Source organism: Chelon labrosus, assembly GCF_963514085.1.
Source record: "Chelon labrosus genome assembly, chromosome: 13".
NCBI classification, from domain to species: Eukaryota; Metazoa; Chordata; class Actinopteri; order Mugiliformes; family Mugilidae; genus Chelon; species Chelon labrosus.
In genome coordinates this window covers 23816855-23836921 of record NC_140346.1, presented here as the reverse complement: position 1 = coordinate 23836921, position 20067 = coordinate 23816855, and the positions used below count along the sequence as shown (strand labels likewise).

General features: G+C 40.5%; 1 protein-coding gene across 1 annotated transcript in view; it reads left to right on the top strand.

The window, feature by feature from the left end:
* cadm2b (cell adhesion molecule 2b) overlaps positions 1-20067 on the top strand; it is a 136973-nt gene that overhangs the window by 113277 nt on the left and 3629 nt on the right. Inside the window, exons 3-7 of the mRNA XM_084559346.1 lie at positions 6369-6521; positions 7177-7314; positions 13737-13895; positions 14191-14281; positions 14425-14603. Coding sequence (XP_084415472.1) covers positions 6369-6521; positions 7177-7314; positions 13737-13895; positions 14191-14281; positions 14425-14603 — 720 coding nt within the window. The remainder of the gene's footprint in view (positions 1-6368; positions 6522-7176; positions 7315-13736; positions 13896-14190; positions 14282-14424; positions 14604-20067) is intronic.

Genomic DNA, 20067 nt, shown 5'->3' with positions numbered 1-20067 from the left:
TTTCTCCCTTCAAGGACTAATGGGCTTTTAAGTGTACTGGTTTACCTCAAACTTTACTGAAAAGTGAATCTACCAAATGTGGTACACTCGGCTATTATCACTAATGTTAAGAGCTGCTCTAGTATTTACTATGCTTCATGTATAATTTATATTAGAATATGTTGTATTTAAATTCTGTTTGAAGTTTGAGGGCCACCTGAGAAACGTTGCTTTTAACCGCGGCTAAATTATTATTCTTTACAAACCCATAATAGAACTGCACTGTAGGCCAGCAGTGTTACATAACCCTACACAGTACTAGTTTTAATAAAATTTTAATTTAGGGAATTCACGTGAAATATTGGTCCTAAAGCCAGAAAAAAAAATCCCTTAGCGTACAAGCTTATGTCAGTGAGAAATGGACAGACAAGAATATATCCCGTCTCATTATCCACTGCTTTAAAAAGGTACGTAACATAGCTGCTGGGAGAATTCCTCTTTCTTTCCTTCCCGTCTTCAAGCGTGGAAAATGAGTCCAATTTGAGTAGCATCTGCTCTGTGGGATCTCTGAGAGTGCGGGCAGTGACAATGGCCCTCTGGAACAAGGCTCTTTCCTTTTCTTAATTGCAGCCACATGTGTGGTGGGAAAGAGCCCCCTGCCTGCACCACTATAGACCTGGAACACGTCCAGAATCGCCCACACAGTCACTGAGCGAGCACAGCCAGCAGCAAACACACTCTAATTGCAAAGAGTGGAGCCCCTGGCTGGAGAGCGGGGGAGGGGTGGAGGGATGGTGGGGGTGCCAGGATCGTGTGTTTTTGCTGAAGGACAGCTAGTGCTTTCACATTTCAGGACTAGCTCAAAGTGGTTACAGGCCATGCAGAAATGGCCAAATGGGGACACACTGCAGATGTAACATATTTTGGCTGAGCCAGAGAGCCATCAGCTTGTTTCCAAGACTAATGGATAGATGTAAAATGTCCTTTTCTATCTGGACTGTCAGAAGATACTTCATCATTCTGGATTAGAAACACTGGTTAACATCTGTCTGCTGCTCAGCGAAGTGCAAAAGTGAATGCCATGTGATAATTGCACTTCCAGTTCCTCTGCTTCCAGTTTTATTTGAGGACAGAGCTAATGTAGCTTCTAACCAGACTGTCAGCTCTTCTTCGACATGTCAAAACTGTGCACCATATTATAGTTATTCTGACAGCGGTTTTGTGTGTTAAGATTGTGTTCGTGGACACAGCACAGTGAGATAACTTTCAGCAAAAGCGGGCAGAATTGTTAAAACCTAATCTGACAAACTCCCGTTCTCTCAGGAGACCTCAGATTGGTCTTCAACTGACATGGCTGGTTGTGCAAAGGACTGTCAGGGACACAAGGCAAACATTACTTTGCATCAAAGGGCCATAGCAACAGTATCACTTGCACTGAGGGAGAAGCAGAGTGTCAGTTTTACTGATTTGAGACAGCCTTGGTAAGGCCTCCATCACAGGAGATGTACTGCTGCCATGCTATTAAGCTGCCATGCTGCAAGGCTGCAGCATACACAAGGTCAGGGTGCAGATTTATGTTTCCGCCTAAGCAGAATGAACAGCGCGGGAGCTATCTAGGGTTTTGGTGAAATGAACCTTTTCATCACATTGATTTCTTAAAGCACCTGGAAAAAAGCTTTGTCAGCCGTTGGCATTTGGGTCTGATTGTGACGGATCTGCCCACAATCTGGTCCTCTAGCCTGGATTGGATTCTACTAGTATGGTTTCCTGGCCATATGTTGTTTGAGTAATAGATAACACTTGTCTTTGGGTTATTCAAACCTTTGTAGATCTCATTCTATCAATATGTCATTCACCTATGTGCTGTGTAGTGCCAGTGGCTGCCTAACACAAATGCATCAGTCAGACCTATCTTTTGTTTAACTATAAGTTGCTTTTCGGCCTCTGCTTGGGTTCGGCCTGTCAGGATCAGTATTTCAGCTGCTGACATTTAGATGTATTTCAATTTTAAATGGTAATGTGATGTTGTTCAGAGAATACTGAAAATGAGCTGTATGCTACTTGGCGCTTTAAATGTCACTTGTAAATTGTCAGTGGTCTGTACTGTATTCGGTCACTGTTTGGTATTTAAAGTGATACCCTGCATCTATTGAGTCGAAGACATTGTTAAAGGGCTTTTTTAAGGTTGTTCTTTACAGACAATAGCAGAGCCATGAACGCAATTCTCATTGCATTCCAGTGGCAATTGCAAGTTTGTCCAAAGCTATTTGAACTTACAAATTTCAAAGGGGAACTACTGTTTTTTTACAACCTGGACCTTAATTCTGGCATAAAATACGATCATTTACTCATATAACCCATATAACTTTGGTGTAATTTTTTGTCATTCGGACAACTTTTACATCCACATACATCCATATAGTGGGAGTGAATGGGGCACCGAAATGCAGCCTCTAAATAACGCATTATCTGCCGCGAAACTCGTTCATTTCACCAATATTTTGTTATGATACGCTAGTGCTATTCCCCATTGAGTCCAGAGTTACCTGTTATGTATTCGCGGACTTGCATCGGTTTGTTGTTTTTTGCCAGCTGTTCCTCTCTCTGCCTCCGCATCCTCGTTTCAACGAGCTCCTCATCCGTATACTCTGGCTCAAAACGGTAAGGACGTCCATCATAAACAAAGTCGTCGCCCGCAACCACAGAATCTGAAAAATATTCAGCCATGTTGCAAAAAACTAGTAGTAGCAAATTACAGGTAAACAAGCCGCGGGGGGTGCGCGCGGCGCTCAGCGATGACATCATCCAGGTCAGAAGTTAGTAGGTCAATCTACAGACCCCGGATGATGATAACAGGTAACTCCGGACTCAACGGTGAATAGCACTAGCGTATCATAACAAAATATTGGTGAAATGAACAAGTTTCGCGGCAGATAATGCGTTATTTAGAGGCTGTGTTTCGGTGCCCCAGTCACTCCCACTATATGGATATACGAGGATGTAAATATCGTCCGTATGACAAAAAAATCACACCAAAGTTATATGGGTGAGTAAACGATCGTATTTTATGCCAGAAATAAGGTCCAGGTTGTAAAAAACAGTAGTTCCTCTTTTAAGCACTCCCTTGAATGTTGTACAACACTAAATTTAGTATGTTGCAAACTGTTATGTTTATTTAAATATGAAATATGGTGCTTCACGGCTGATGGTGCAATGATTATAATAAGCTTTACTTAAGTATATTACAGACAAATTACAGGATAACAAAAACATTCACCAACAGTAACAAGTTACCAGAGCAAATAATAGCCAGAGACAATATCAATCAAATAACAAAATCACAGCCAGATGTGCATGCCAGTTTTCAGGGACAGATAAATCCTGGGAGCAAAAGGAAATACCTTTGCTGTTTTAAAGGCTTTAGACCTATGCGTAGATGGAAGTACATCAAGAGTAGTTTTATAAACAAGTATATCAAAAGTCTACATTGAACAAAGCAGACCATCTGACACTGGCATACAGGTGGCAATGGTACGTAAGTAATTTGTAATAAACCTTGACACAAGCTGGCATAAGCATTGAGAGGATGGATGCATGTATGTCACCATCTCAATAGTCTAGTATAGCCATGAATGTGTCCAATATAAACATGGAGACGATCTATTTTTGGCCTCAAATAAAGGCAAGATTTGGTTCTAATGAAAATGAAAAGGCCAGAGTTATTTTTTTTCCAACTACTGCTGAATGTGCAAAACCGTGAACGATCCATCAGTTACTGGATTCAGGCTCAATCTCTGAGCGCTGTAAATTGACTAACCACTAAGATATGGACTATGCGGAAATAAATTTGGAAGTTTATTATTTTAATCCTTCCCATCAGCATCAAATTGGTGATGACAGACATCAATTCACAGCAGCCGCATTAAACTACAACACGTTTTACGCCCACGCATTTTGGGCGGACTATCAACCGAAAGACATCAGCAGCTTTCCGTTAACAAATCCCCTTTTACAAAGCAGAAACACAAAATTTATCAGCATCTCGGAGGTGCTTGTGCTTCTAGGATCAGTGGGTTAAGAAGAAGAAAAGATGGCCTGTTTCTCTCTGTGTCTCTCCTCTGTGTGTTACACAGATAGAGGGATGTGGGCAAGGGGAAGGATAGTATGTCATCTTGTCCAAAGCTTTGATCCTCCCAGCCTGTACTTCCATATCTTTTGAGTTCCTGTACGATGTTTGCTTGGACCCCATCACCTCTCCAATGCATCTATTCACCAAAGGGTTTGCTGTTTTCTGCCTGAGCCCCTGGGCCTTTTTCGAGCTCTGTGGAGAGGATGCTTAACTACAAAGAACATCAGACAGCTTTGTTTCAGGATGCTGTTTACTACAGTAAGACCATCAAATGTTTGTATTAAGCCCCGTGGCACATAATAAGCTGGCTGCCTGATGGCACAGCTCGTTATTAAATTTTAATTCTTGCTTGAAGATTGTTTTTATTTACACCACTCTTTATTCTTGGATAACAAAGAGTCTAATAAGAAACTTCTCAGGGGCATCAGTCTTTTTTTTCCTTTTTTAGCATGTGTGTGATTATACGATAATGATCATCAAATGATACGGTGTAATTGAAGCTGAAGAACAGCGTTGTTGATAATGACCTAGTAGGCCCGTGTAAACCTAATAGCCACTTCAGCCGACCTAATTTAATTGTGTACCACACGTCTGTGTATGTTTATCGCTAAAATCAAACAGAGACATCGTCAGCGATTTTCAGAGAGATTTCTTCGTTATCTGAAAGGACACTGCTTTGGCCACAGTGATTAAATCCTAATCGGCGCCTAACGCTGCTGCATTTTGCCAGATTTTCCCGGCGCAGCGCAATTCAATGGAGTTCAAATTACTTTGGATGAAAGTAGTTCCAGGGAGAGAGCCGGCCAGGCCTTAAGGGACTGAGGATTAAGAATGTGTAATTTATTCAATGAAGAGCACTCTCCTTCCTGGCCTCTGTGGTTGGCCGCTCGTAGGAGCAGGTGATTCTCAATTTGAAAACTGTATAAGAGATGACAGGTACGAGATGAACTTTTTATTCAGCTTGGATGTGCGGCTTCGCAGGCCGAGAAATGGTGAAGGTGTCCGGCAGTTTAAGAAAACACGAAAAGGTTTTATTTCTCACTCATGCAAGAATGCTCATTAGCTTGTTTCAGGGCAGATATTTTGGCTTGTCCCGGTTCGGAAAGCACAGGTATATAAATGATGGTTTGGTTCCATTTAGCGTACCAGTAAGTCGTGACAGTAAACCAAAGCAAAACCTCCCCCGTGTGTCATGCAGCCATAATTAAGACACCCGTGCTTCCTCTACAGACACAAATAATTGTCTGCTGTAAAAAAGTCTATTACTACATTAGCAGCGGTTGCTAATTTGTATGTATCTGCTGTGTTTTTTAAGTCTGCAGTAAGGCTCTGTGAATAATGATTATCAAGATAATGCATTTAAAAAGTGAACAGAAAGTAATTAAGCAGTGTGTTTTACAGACGTTTTGCTCATCTTCTGTAACCGCTTGTCCTGTGAAGGGTCGAATCCCAGCTGTCATCGGGCGAGAGGCACTGTACACCCTGGACCCCTAACACAGAGAGACAGATTCACACTCACATGCACACCTACGGCCAATTTAGAATCACCGATTATCTCCGGATGGTGGGAGGAAGCCGGAGTACCCGGAGAGAACCCACGCAGACACAGGAAGAACATGCAAATTCCACACAGATTCAAACCCAGAACCTTCTTGCTGTGAGGCATCAGTGCTAACCACCACCCTAACATAAATTTAGAACAATACAATTATCCTGATGAAAATAGCATGCGAACGTAGCAGACCGAGGTGTCGCTTTATAAACATGAAATTATTTAGCATTTCCCCTCCAATTATAGGCTACGTGATATCACAGAGGGTGAGAACGAGTAGAGTCAGTTGCCAAAAGTGTTAAAGTGTAAATCAATACCTCAAATGTATTACTGTGCGATTACTGTAAGTTGTTTTTTTGTTGTTGTTGGTTTTTTTTTGCCTGCTGCTACGCTCCAGTGCTCCCCACTGATGCCTTCTGTATTCTCCTTGACTGCGAATAAGCCCGTCAGCCTAGAATGCAAATATGAAGAGAATATTCCAAACCACTGGCCGCAGTATGTGTTTGCAGTATTTGACAACAAACTGAAAGCGCAGTGTGTTCAGCCTTGCTCTGGTAAAGGTCATTTGAATGGCACGTTGTGCTCTACAAGTTAGCTGTCGTCGCTGAATTCAGGTTGAATATGCACATTAGTAAATTCATTCTTATCTTATTATTTATTTTTTTTAGGTGCTCTCTGTGAATATTTGTGACCTCCTTTCTTTCGCAGCCCTGAGGGACCACAGAATCGAGCTGGTGCGAGCCTCGTCGCAGGAGCTCACCATTAGAATCAGCGACGTCAGCCTGTCAGACGAGGGCCAGTACACCTGCTCGCTGTTCACCATGCCTGTCAAGACCACCAAAGCCTTTCTCACCGTCCTGGGTAGGCATGTCCGGTTTGGTGCAATCTCCACAGGCCAATTACTTGCAGCTAATTCTTCACATTCTGGCAGCATGAAATCCTGCACAGTCTAGTATCTTGTGTTAAAAAAACAAAACAAAAAGAAAAAAACAAAAAAAAACGTGTGACCATTTTTTCTGCTAGAACAAAAGATAACAGTTGAACTTTCTGGCGTGTAGCGTTTCTATTTTTCATTTTCTGCCACAGGACAGCCACAAAAAAAAAAAAAAGAATTATTTTCACACCTGCTTCAGACAGGTGTGCTGAAGGATATGCAAAAATAAATAGAAGAAAACTAGAAGACACCTCCCACAAGCTGCCAACACTTTCAGAGTTCATTTATTCATACTTGGAGATAAACAGGAAGAATGAAGCCACAGCCGTTTTTTTTTTTTTTTGTTTGGTGGTAATTTTTTATTTTATTTTAGAATTTAGAAACTTGATTTAATGTTGGCCGTGCTCTGCTTCATGTTTAATATCCTTTTTTTGATTCTGCACACCGGAAATTTGCTGTTGTTAAAGAAGAATTTTGCAGGGAATTATTGTCAGTTAGTTATTTTTGCTGTCAGAGGAATACAACCTGCAACTTAACACATACTCAGCATGTTATTTAGATTTATATTTCCATGCGTCACAGGAGTGCCAGGACGACCAGAGATCACCGGATTCACCAAGCCGGCCATGGAGGGGGATGCCATCACTCTGACGTGCACCACACCGGGCAGCAAACCGGCCGCCAACATCCGGTGGTTCCGAAATGACAAGGAGGTCCAAGGTAAGCGTGTGGTGTTGATTTAACAGAGCGTTGTATCCTCTGTTACCACTTGCACCCTCTGGGAGACATCCGTACTGTCAAGCCCGTTCTGCGGCTGCCTTCTTTTGTGTCCATATTCATGCATTGTTCCACTGGCCGGGGTTTAGCGGTGCCATGATTCGCATGGCCCGCAGCCAGCTTTGCTGCTGTCCTTGGAAGCTGTCATAATAATGCTGGAGTGTCCGCCATGAAACCGAAGCGAAGACACAGAGGAGAGTCCTGGATTGCTTCAAATTGTAATACACAGCAGACTGTACTTATTGTTAGGTGCATTAAAGTAATGACGTATTCAGAAGGTTGATCAGAAAACAAATCCATCACATAACACTAAAGCTGATTATAAGACATGAGAATGTCAAGTCTAGGGATTGTAAAAATACCAAAATTCTTATATTGAAACAAACAGAAGATGTTTTTAATCGACTGACAATTGCCGACAGCTCTTTTATCATCACACCTTTCTGTTAATTGTGTAACTGACCTCGTCAATAAACTAACTCTCACTAAATCATGGATTCTCCACCACTTTGCAATAATAAGGGCACAAAACCTGCAGGCTTTCTAGAAATGTATTTATTTTTTTGCATGTGATTCTCTTTGGATTTCGCATTTATACTTGTCTGCCATCGTATCCCAAATTTCTTCGCACATGAATGCAACCTCGGAAAGGCCAGATAACTAGTTTCACCACGGCTTAAAAAAAATCACCGACAGAGACAATGTGCAAGGCAGCAGATGGTGCACTGTAAACGTGCGCTGATCACAATAAACCAGCAGAACTTTTCGGTGGTTACACAGCGTGCCTTACAAGCTTTTTCGCTTTCTTGTAAACCTCTTTAAAAAACTGTCTGAAGCTCTGCACTTTGTGTTTTTATAGCTTTTATCACCATCTCTTCCCTGCTTTCAAAAGCCACTAGAAAGACAAAAACTTTGAAAAATAGGAATGGAATGTTTTTCCCCAATTTGATGGCAGAGGTATGCTGCACGGAGCTCTTTAATGTAATGGAGCCCGCTGTGGAGGCTCAGTGTGACAGTTGCTCTTTATTGAAGATTTGCACCAGAGAGCTTTTTCTTGGTGGTTCTGTCTGTGTCTGCCCAACATGGCATGATGATTGATGGAAGAGGGGCCGGGATATGAAGTTTTCTTGTTGAAATGACATGCACGTAGCTTCCTGAAAGGCCAGTGGAGAGCTGGTACACAACATCACAACCCGACTTGCTGTCCATCTCAAGAGGCGCTGAGATGATTCCTTTTGTTCCTTATGTTTGGAAATGTACTTTAGAATAAATCTTTATAACTTTAAAAGTGAATATATATATATATATATATATATATATATATTTTTTTTTTTTACCATATACGGACATATGCACATAAGACAAATGACAAAATGCAATGCAGCAGTTTAGCGTTGCAGGGGTTTTGCAGTTTTATACATACATGATTCTGACTTCAGTGGTGCTGCATAAATAAATGCAAGAGATTCATTCCCTCCGCAGGTCAGCAAGTCGATAGCAATGCATAAAGAAAATTAATACAAAAAATGTCAACATCTATATTTAATGTAGGAAATGGCATTTATTTATGATGTGAAAAGTGCATATCTCTATAAAAGATCAAGTGCTCCGGGTCTCTCCAGACTGATTTCTTGTATACAAATGTGCTTTTGTTAGTTCTTTTTTGCATACACAGGGTTTTATTAAGCCACTTGGGCAAACAGACCCGGTGTGATGCATTTCCAAGTCGAGGAGAGATAAAGAACTTAGCAGAGACTGAAGGGCTTGACTTAAAAAAACGCTATTCCGCGTCAAAGTGTCAAAGAGGAGGGAATGTCAATCAGTGCTCTGGATCCAAGTCTTTTGTAGGTGCTGCTTTAAAGCTTTCTTTAGTGAGTATGTGCTGGGAGCAGCATGTTTTGTCATTGGTTCTTCTGCGGAAGATCACTGCCGCCTGTGTCAGCTGTCAGTCAAATTTATCCCCACTGGGGGACCAGCCTACAAAGCTCCAAGGCGACAGCAGGTGTAATAGCAAAAAACATGTCATATTTATTTCATGCTCTGATGATTTGTTTTTCGACAATTTATATTAGAAGCACACGGCATTACAAACCTCAAAATGCAACCGTCATCCGGTGTCAAATAATTTGTTTGCAAAGAATAGAGCAATACAAATTACTTGTCGCTGAATGACAGCTTCATATTGTAATCTGTTGAGGAAATAATCCACCCACTGTCCCTGTCTTTGCATGCATGAAGCGGCCTATATTTTCTTTTTACGGTTCTGTTCAGCATCGATATCAGGACGTTTGAATGAAGAGGCTTGCCTACTGTTCTCCAAGTACAAATAAACTTAAAATATCACAAAAAGTCCAGTATTTTACCCTGATGTTTTGCAGCTGTATGTGTTTCTAACATTTCTAACTTTCTGAGTTTGTTGCAACTTTTAACTGTGATCTGTCGAATGTGAGCAGCAACAACTGTGACTTTCTCCAATCAGTGGAAGAACCTTTTAAGTCTTGTTTGCAGCCAAAGAAAATGGAAACAAATTGGTCTAGCTGATTCATGTTTGCGCTGCACTCCTCTTTAATCCGAGGATGTCAGACATCACAGTGCTCCCCTTACAGAGCATCTTCTTTAGCACGGAAAGGCTGTGGTAAATATTTCAATGTGCGAATGAATGCGTTGTGTCACCAGATGACTGTAATACAATCTAACCTTGCTTTAATTTATTAAAACAACTTCTAAATATGGGTCTATATATAGCCTTAATTATGTGCATCATGTGTTAATCAGATCATTTTCATTTTTTTCCCTTTATTTGATCATTTATTCCTGCACGCACTTACTTCCCTCAGAAAATGACCTTCTCATCTGCCGCTTCTTCACGTTTGATACGGCCATCAAAACCAAGGTCTCTTCACGCATTTGTTAGTTCTTTGATGATCGCGGCTTTGCCAGAGAATGTCACACGAGCAGAAACAAGACGTCAGTTTATTGCAGATATTTACACTTTTTTTCCCAGTTCAAATCTCCCTGTGCCATTGCGGCCATTGCACCTCTAACCCTCTACTGTCTGATTATGTTAAGGACAGGTTGTAAGTGTGAACTGAGTTTTAAGATAGGTGCGAAATGTTCTGCGAAAGTGTGATGATATCTGAGAATTTTTGCAAGTGGGCCACATTACAGTAATATACCAGCATCCATAGGGGAGCTTCAAAGTTTCTCCTTATACGCTTCTTATGCACTGCAAGTCGATGCAAACTAATCTCTTTACTCTTTAGAAGTTAAACATAAAACAGTTATAAATCAGTTAATTTACATTCCTAGCAGCTATAGGGGATGTTGTAGAAGATTATGGAAGCATTATGGATTTTGGTGGACTGATGTAAGATAAAACTTTAGTTTAAACCATTGTACAAAAGCAAGCATAAAAACTGAGTTTTTTTTTTATAGTAAAATAGTAAAAGAATAAACAAATTCAATAAAAACACATTTTCTAAACAGGTTCGTGTGGATATAGTTATCCCTTTAATTTATCCCACTCAGTACAGAGATCAAATTTAAAGTGGGAACTGATCCCTGATCTTTTGCTGGGAATAAAAGTACAGCGTAGCACCAACAGAGTCCAGTAACTCTCATGTCTACTACCAGCCGGAGGATCTATCCAGGGTAAAATCCAATTCCTGGTACATTTCCAGCCACCGTCTCATTCCTCCTCCTGTGATCTAACCCAATCAGGTCTCATTTAACGGCCGGATACTACAGGAGGTACGTTCTTCACGGAGAACCCAAATCCGAGCTGTTTCTCATCTTCTGTGGTGGCTTTGATTAAACACAAGACTCGTGAATTATGAAGAAAATGTCTATGCCACAATGTTAAATTTTAAACAGATGTTACACTGATATCATAAAAACAACATTACAAATGTGTAATTAAAGCTTAATTGCCATCCTACTATACAGTATCCTAGAAAATTAATGCCGGTGGATTGATTAAAGCCACCTGTTAGCCTCGATGAGATCTTAATGTGTGAACATATTGAAGCGTCGTGAGAGCACATGTTTCAAACTGATGGAAAATCCACTGCATCTGTCGCCACGGAAACCCGGCCACACATTTACCAGCAGAGTAAGTTCCTTATGCCTCTTTGCCCTCAACGAAATACTAAGTGTGCTAGATTGTTCATTAAGGATAAACATGTTCCGATGTAAAATTAAAGGCCCTTACGACGGCCAAATGAAGCAAAAAAGATTTTATGAGTTTAAAGTTAAAGGAAATTCTGGAGCTAATGAATTGAGAAATGGAGTCACTGGTAAGAATGAGGGGAAATTTCCCAAAACATTTTAGGCTGTGATTACTGGTCAGCAGGGAGCAGGTTTCAAACTGTGCCGACAGAGAGGTTCTCACATTGAAAGAGGCCCATTTTAAAATGTTGTAAGGGTAAAATTAGTGTTTTTACATAATGTCTCTGACATCTTTGTACAATGAACTAGACCTTTAGTAGTTATGAACTAATTTCTTCAAGGTTCGAGCCTAATAAATCAAAGGAAAGGCAACATTTTAATACCTTACCAATCCTGTTGTTACCTTTAAAATCAGACCCTGTCACTGAGGTACAGTACCACAGGTAGCACCGTGGTGATTAGAGGGGTGCCCCTAGTTGCCTGAATCTAGATCTGATGGCGTCTTAAGGGTTTTCGTTCAAAGCAAGTGCACCTGGGCACATTCCCATTCTTGCGAAAGCTGCCTGTGCGTGCTCTCTGGCAGTGCTCGCAGCTGCCTTGAAACAGACTGACAGCTTCTCTGTTGTAGCTCTGATGCTGCAGGGGGACTTGACAAATGAGAGGAAAAGCTGGAGAGATTTGTGTTTAATGCCGCAGAGGCACTTCCTGTTCCCCTCCTGCACTTCGAGGGCAAAGCTCAAGGCCTTTGACTCTCAAATGCAAGGCCTCTGACTTTCTTGTTTGTTCAAATGATATGTGAGATTTTTCTGCAAACTCAGTCATTTGTGATACATCGCTCAATTGTGATTTTTCGTTCAGAAGTTTGACTTTGTGCAAGGAAATGCCGTACTAGTAATTAATAAATATCAGACTGATGGTGGTCATTTCCAAATTTAGCTCAAAAATTTGCAAATATGTTTTTTCCTGAACTGTAATGTCTATAACACAATTCACATGTAATGATTACTGTATGGGAACTTACAGTACATGAAGTTAAAGACTAAATAAAAAGTACAGTGAAGTTTCTGAAACATTAGTTCACTTTAAATATCCATTTTTGATCATTTGCACTTTGTACATTTGTACTTAAACTGCAGTGCATTGGGATTATGTCAAGCCATTTCAGTACTGGAGCTGTAGCAGTCTAAATAGTAATAGAGCTTCCACTCTTAGTAGCTCCAATAAAATATTAATCCCCTTCCACATGACAAAATCAAAGGGAATCGGTGGAGAGGAACAAATGGAACAGATCAGCCCAAAAATGATGATGATATAGGTGATCTGGGTTTCATTGCAAGAGGCTTTTAGCATTTAATAGACCTAGGGATTTTGTGGCCGCGCTTGTTTCGTAAGGAGCGGGGCGAGTACATACGCATATATCGATTGACTTGGGCTTGCACTGGATGGCAGATAGTCCAGGGGGAGAAAGAGGATGTAGCGTGAGGAAGATGTTAGGGGAGGTTGTGATGAGAACAGTGGCATCTCTAAAAAAAAAAAGTCCTTGTGAGACCATTGTTAGGTGATGCTTTTTGTCCATTTTGCTTTGTTCAGATCCAATAGCTGTGCATAGCTGTTTCCAGAGAAAAGCAGCAGTACAACACTAAATGCTGACAGGAGAGCAGCAGAAAACTACAAAGAAATGCTTCCAATTATAAGTTAAGAGGCCCCTCTTAATGAAGACAACCTCACAGGGCAGAAAAACCCCAAACACAAATCAAGATCTGAAGCTGAGCAAGGGGGGAATGTTTTTGCATGAAGCTAAGACAAAGAAGAGGAAGAAAAGTGTGACTACAATAGAAATCCACCCCATGCTGCTAGGGGAGAGTGTGTGCCTGTTTGTGTTGACTGGGGTGTTTGAGAGATGGTCCTGGAGGAGCAAACACACCCAACCAACCGAGTCAACGCTCATATTGCTCTCCCTTCACTATTCACTCTACTTTGACTCGACTTTCAAAGGCCAAAGGCTCAAAGGAGATGCAGAGGAAAAACAACAACAACACTGAGGCTGTATATTTCAGAAAAGCAACATCTTGAAATAAAATTTGAAGTTTCTCACATTTTTTACACAGTCAAAAATGTTTCTTTTTTTTTGTATCAAATCCCTCCAAATGTTCAAAATCTTACCGGTGCATTGCACTTCATTTTCCGACTCTCTGCAGGCACTAAGGAGGTGAACGCCACAGGAAAGTCATTCACAGTGAGGAGTAGCCTCCAGTTCCAGGTGGATCGACGGGATGACGGCGTTGCATACACCTGCAGCGTGGAGCACGTGTCTCTGTCCAACCCCTACATGACAACCGAGGTCCTGGAGGTCCACTGTGAGTGCAGTCGTACCTCTTGAATCTGGATTAGGTATAAGATTAGCATTGAGAGGAAATACAAGGATTGAGATTACATTTATGTCTGCAGGTTTAGCTTTGCATTTGTTCTGGATTAGTGTAGGATTAGTTTTCAGGTAAGGGATTAGTACCAAAGCAGAACACGGATATGGGCTTAGAGCTAAGTGCTACCCAATGGGTATAGCTAACTACTGTAATACTTTGTCAGTGACTTAAAGCCTTTAGCACATAATACTGCCATAACATTCGATTTATTTTTGTCTCTTGTTAACAGATGCTCCCCATCTGGAGATTACACATTCGCTAATTATTCCACAAGAAGGACAATACTTCAAACTGGAGTGCGTTTCCATAGGAAACCCAATGTAAGTTGGAATTTATTTAACTGGATAGTAGTTAATCATGTGATTCTTCTTCATTACAGATGAATTACAGCATTCAGGAACTCATACATAGAAAAATAAAGAGGAAATATTATCTACAGTGTTGTTTGTATTTCTTTCCCCAGACCGGAACCAGTGCTGTGGTCTAAAGATGGAGGAGAGCTGCCAGACATTGAGCGTATGATCGTGGAGGGCACGGAACTCACCATCACCACACTAAACAAAACAGACAATGGCACATACCGCTGTGAGGCCAGCAACCACCTGGGGACCAGCAGTGCTGAATATATACTGTTTGTATATGGTGGGTACTTCAGTAAGGGCTGCTTTTGTTGCGGATGATCAGTTCGTCTGTTGCTTCACAGTCGAGGCTTTTCAGCCCACTGTGCGCTAACTCAGAGACGGTTGGTGTTCATTAAAAAGTTACAAAATCGGTCCAACCCAAAGAGTCTGGATGGTCAGGCGGTAGAAGTTACGACGAGAAAAAGGCTCCAAATAATACAGTAAGAAAGTAATAATATTCACGTTCAAAATGACTTACAGTAGTGGAAGATTTTAAAAAATCCAGCTTTTCGTTGAATTTCAATGTTTCTGTCAGATAATTTGCTGATACTAATGACTGTAAGAAGCATTTAAATTACTTTTGAATGTCCGTTGTGCGTGGAAGGGGGCGAGGTAATCGTTTAACAGCAACTAAGACCAGCTGTTATTGACTCCAACCCCACACAACCCTGTGACAAGCAGGTACAGTTAATGACAGATATACAGTATATATATCCTGAATGGATTAACTACGAGTGTTACAACATAACAGGCTGACAACTGATTTTTTTCAATGTATTTTCTTGATCGTTTAAGGCAGCCATTGGCGTCCACTGATTTTTCAACATGTAAATATTGCTTCATTAGTTCAATTGATTCAGCAGTAACCATGCAGCTTACATTAAAAAAATATTGATTTAAAACAAACAATACAACTCAAGGAAGTTTAAATAGTTAGCCAACTGATTTGAATATGCTGTATTTAAATAAATAGAACCACAGGCGCTTTTAACAGCTGTTATTGACTCCAACCCCACGCAACCCTGTGACAAGCAGGTACACATAATGAATAAATATACAGTATATTTACACTGGATGGGTTAACTTATACTATTACAACATAACAGGCTGACAACTGAAGCACACTGGACAGTTTTTGATTTTTTTCAATGTATTTTCTTGGCCGTTTAAGGCAGCCACTGACGTCCACTGATTTTTCAACATGGAAATATTGCTTCATTAGTTCAATTGGTTCAGCAGTGACCATGCATCTTACATTAAAATAAACAATACAACTCCAGGAAGTTTAAATATCTAGCTGATTGATATGATTTTAATATTGTATTAAAAATAAATAGAACCATAGAAGCTTTCAATTTCAAATTTCTTCAATTCTTCAACATGGTATGGGTACACCACTTTTCAAAATTAGCAGTTACTAATTTGCTTCTGGAGAAAATTGGATAAAATCTGTAAAAGGGTTTTGTTTTTCTGCTAAGTAAGAACCCAGGATGGGGAAAACCAGAGAGGAAAGTGTCACAAATGTGACAACAATGGAAGTAAGTGTTACTAAAAATGTGTAATTCTGAGGTTGGTTCAAAAGGCTCACATATATAATTCAATCTTAAAACCAGCACTTATAGTAAAGTACAGACATCTGTAGTCCTAAAGGTTTAGGGACCATGTACTCAAGAATCCACTTTTAAGTCGCTTTAGCGCTTTAGCACTTCGCAGTATACCCAGTTCACCTCACTACATATCACTGCATGGGTTTAGCATCTGGACTCTCCCTGTGAGAAAACACACAAAAAAAAAGTGTTAAGGATGCAGAATTTAGCTTTCGCTTACTGCCTGGAGGACAGATAAGTTAATCCTGAGACAGTGGAGAGGCTGAGAGAATAAAGACGACATGGTGCAGGGAATGGATCATTAAGGCCTCTGCAGCCCATGTTTATAACATTTATCGAGTACAGCCAGGAATAAAAAATAAAAATACAGAAACGAGGGCCGAATATTAAAATTCAACATGGATTTATTTGTTTCCAGTTTTGCCAATTAAACAGTGCCACACGAGAGTTCAGCTTGTTTGGGAGCGACTTATCACAGCACAGACGCCAGACTTACTCAACTTATGAGAAGTTAACGGATGCACGGCAGCATCTTTGTATGATTTTAAAGGCAGGGGCTTTGGGGAAGAGAAAGCCCTTCACTAAGAAAAATGAAGGAGAAAGAAAAATGACACATTCGTCCTCTCAGCTTTTGTTAAGGCAGTCTCCTCTTTCAGCATGCTCATTGTACAGGTGTGGGCAGTAATGTCAGTATAGTCTAAATCATCTTGTCGCATCTAGACACTACGTCCTGGACCGAGGTTTCATTCCTCACTCTTAAAGGGGAACTACTGTTTTTTACAACCTGGTCCTTATTTCTGGCTTAAAATACGATAATTTACTCACCCATATAAGTTTTGTGTCATTTGTAATAGATATTTAGATCTGTGTATATCCATATAGTGGGAGTGACTGGGGCACTGAAACGCAGCCTCTAAATAACGCATTATCTGGCACGAAACTCGTTAATTTATTTTGTTATAGTACGTAAATTACAGGTAATCAAGCCGACCGTCGCGGTTTCGCACGGCGCTTGCGTACGATATCAAAATATTGGTGAAATGAACGAGTTTCACGGCAGATAATGCATTATTTAGATGCTGCATTTCGGTGCCCCAGTCACTCCCACTATATGGATATATGCAGATCTAAATATCTCCTACAAATGACACAAAAGCTAAATCGGTGAGTAAACGATCGTATTTTATGCCAGAAATAAGGTCCAGGTTGTAAAAAACAGTAGTTCCCCTTTAAAGCTATGGCCAAAATTTTCTTATTATTTCAAAATTTAAAGAAAAAATGGTGAATTAACCTGAGTTGTTAGACTGACTCATATGTGCTGGGAAGATGTTTCTCACGCTACGTAAGATTAACTGAGGAAATGACAAAATGGATAACTCTCAGCAGCTCCCTCACAGGAAATACAAAGGTCCTGGTTGCTAGGAAAGAATGAAAAATTGACTTGAGTGGATAAAAGATGTGAGAGACAAGCTCATTTCCACTGATGATGACAGTCATTCTTCAGAGCTACATTGTGTCTGGCTGAATACTTACCAGGTCTCTTTGGATCATTTCAGCCTCTAAACCCAATTTGCTAATGACAGGAGAGCTGAGCAGCCATAAATGTCATCAGTCTGCTGCAATTTATCACCATATGAAATTATGCTCCTTAATACAACGTATTAAATAAGTGAGGAAACACTGTATGTGAGATGTAAGGGTAGTAACAGATAGTAGTAGTTTAATTAAATATAGCTTGAGAAAAGTCTGCATCCCATCTATGGAGCTGCACCCTGAGCCTTCACCTCTTACCCTCACATTTCACAGTCACTGACCGTACATTTTCACCTCGACAAGCATGACACATAGCAAGTTTCATATTCTCCGTGAGCAGCCTTTTTACTTACGTATCATCAATCACTGTAAAATTTAACAGATGTAAGAAATTAGTCCTTCGTGCGTGACTCATCCTTTCCCCAAAGATACTGCAGAAAGGATTCACTCATTCAGAGCTTGAGTCTTTTATCGTCTGTGCATTTTTTTGTTCCTGTATTCACTGAGGTGAATTAACCCACGCAAGCCATGACCAGTAATTGATTCGTGCTGTTTTGATTTTGCTGTAACGTTGAGCCTGTTCCCCACGGAGAGGTTTGCTTTTTCTCGCCGTTGTTCCTATTTTCATTTAGCGGACGTCATCACCTTAGCGCCTCCATCTCCAGCTCCCCTGCCTCCCTCTCTAGCCTCCATTCTCCCAATCTTCTTATGTTGACATTCCCGACACATCAGGCATAGGCAGTCACAGCTGCGTTCACAGGTACACTTGCAACCCCTCCATGGCCCCACCACAACGCTCCATGCACTCACAAACATGACACTGAACACGCAGTTGATGATTGATGAGCTAACAACCAGGCTTAGAGCTAGAAAACAGCATTGTTTTACCTGATGAATTCAATGCTGTATCCTTCGCACTTCGCTTTTATGCACAGCACTGTCACCTCCACAGCATTTTTATTACTGTTTCCGATTAGTTCTGTTATTTGTAGCTGACAATATGCAGACACAGTAGAAGCAAGTTACCACATCATGCATTTACAGACTCATTGCACAGATATACTTACGTGGAGAAGATGAAAATAGAAAGCACCAGTGTTTATACTTTTGAATCATTTCTGTCATTGCAATGAAATAATAGCTCATGCACTTATAATTAAATAATCCGTGTGCATGCCTCAGTACATCTCTCCTGATGTTAGTGGTAAAGTGTCTGTGTTTTATGACTTTGTCAAATTGAGCCGGAATAATACTCAACATACTAGCAAACACATGCTAAATAGTTGCCTTAACAGTCAAAATAGCTTAGTGATGGAGACAATACAAAGATTACATATAACATAGTGAGGATGTGCTTCATTTTGATTATCAAACCAAAGATCTTAAAGGTGCCCTGCAAACATTTCTTCTATTTAAAATAGAGATTATCAATTGTCAAGTGCAGAATTTCAGTTCATTAATATAATTGGCCATTTTTGACTGGTTTTACCTTTATATTTAATCTTAAAACTAGTTTACCTTGACTTGTTTGGTGTCATTCTTTTCAGCACAACCCCACATGTGTGATTTTACAGTTATTTTGTCATTCTGACACGGAACGTGTATCACAAAGAAGGCATCCACAGGCGACTCTTAAAAACAGTGCTCTATAGCACTACTAGTGGTGGAAAACTCAACAAGTCTCCTTTAAATGACTAACAAATGGAAAAGTTGTCTGAGCAACCTGTTTTTCGTCATAGATTGCCCAATAATCAAAATCAAATACATTATGCTGGTGAATGAAATTAAATTTGTTATGCTATTTAATTAATAATGATGTTAATAATTAAAGCGGTATTTAATACAAATTATTTAACAGATGTCAGTCAGTTTAGACAAATACCAAAACTATGTCTAAAGGAAAGAGAGTTATTTTGTATTGAACTAACCCGTTCAGGATGTGTTTTGCCGAGTACACACCGACATTGTCAATACTGTTTATACTACGCCTCTGTTCTTCACCTTATTCTAGTCAGTGTATCTTGTGCTGCTCTCTGAGTGAACGTTTCCAGTGTGCCCAGTTAAGCATGGCTCTGACAGCAAGCTTTGCAGCGAGCTTTGCTTTCCGTCTCCTCTGCTCACCGTTAAAGTAAACACTAAGACCATGCTACTTTCTTGTGTTTTCTTTTGTATCTTGTGGCTACCTTTTTTATCACGGTGTTGTTCCCCTCGTCTTCCCTTTCTGCTGTCACTGTCTCCAACCATGGCAACAGCCAAAGACTTTCCAGGGCCTACGACAGGTAAATATTCCAGTAGACGATCATTGCCAGCCAGATTTAGAGTGTGTGTGATGCCGGATCTGGCTCTGGGTCAGGATACATCATGGCCTCACCCAGCATGAGCCAAATCATCACCATGCATGGATGCTCACTCTGCTGACGCCAGTCGCTTTCTCTACAGCCATGTCACAGGCTGCATAAGTTATCACACAGTATGTTTCTATTTTGGTTTGACTTTGTACAATGAAATATATAGTTATGTCTGAGGGTTGTGGAGCTGGGTTTAAGATTGTATTTAAGCCAGTTT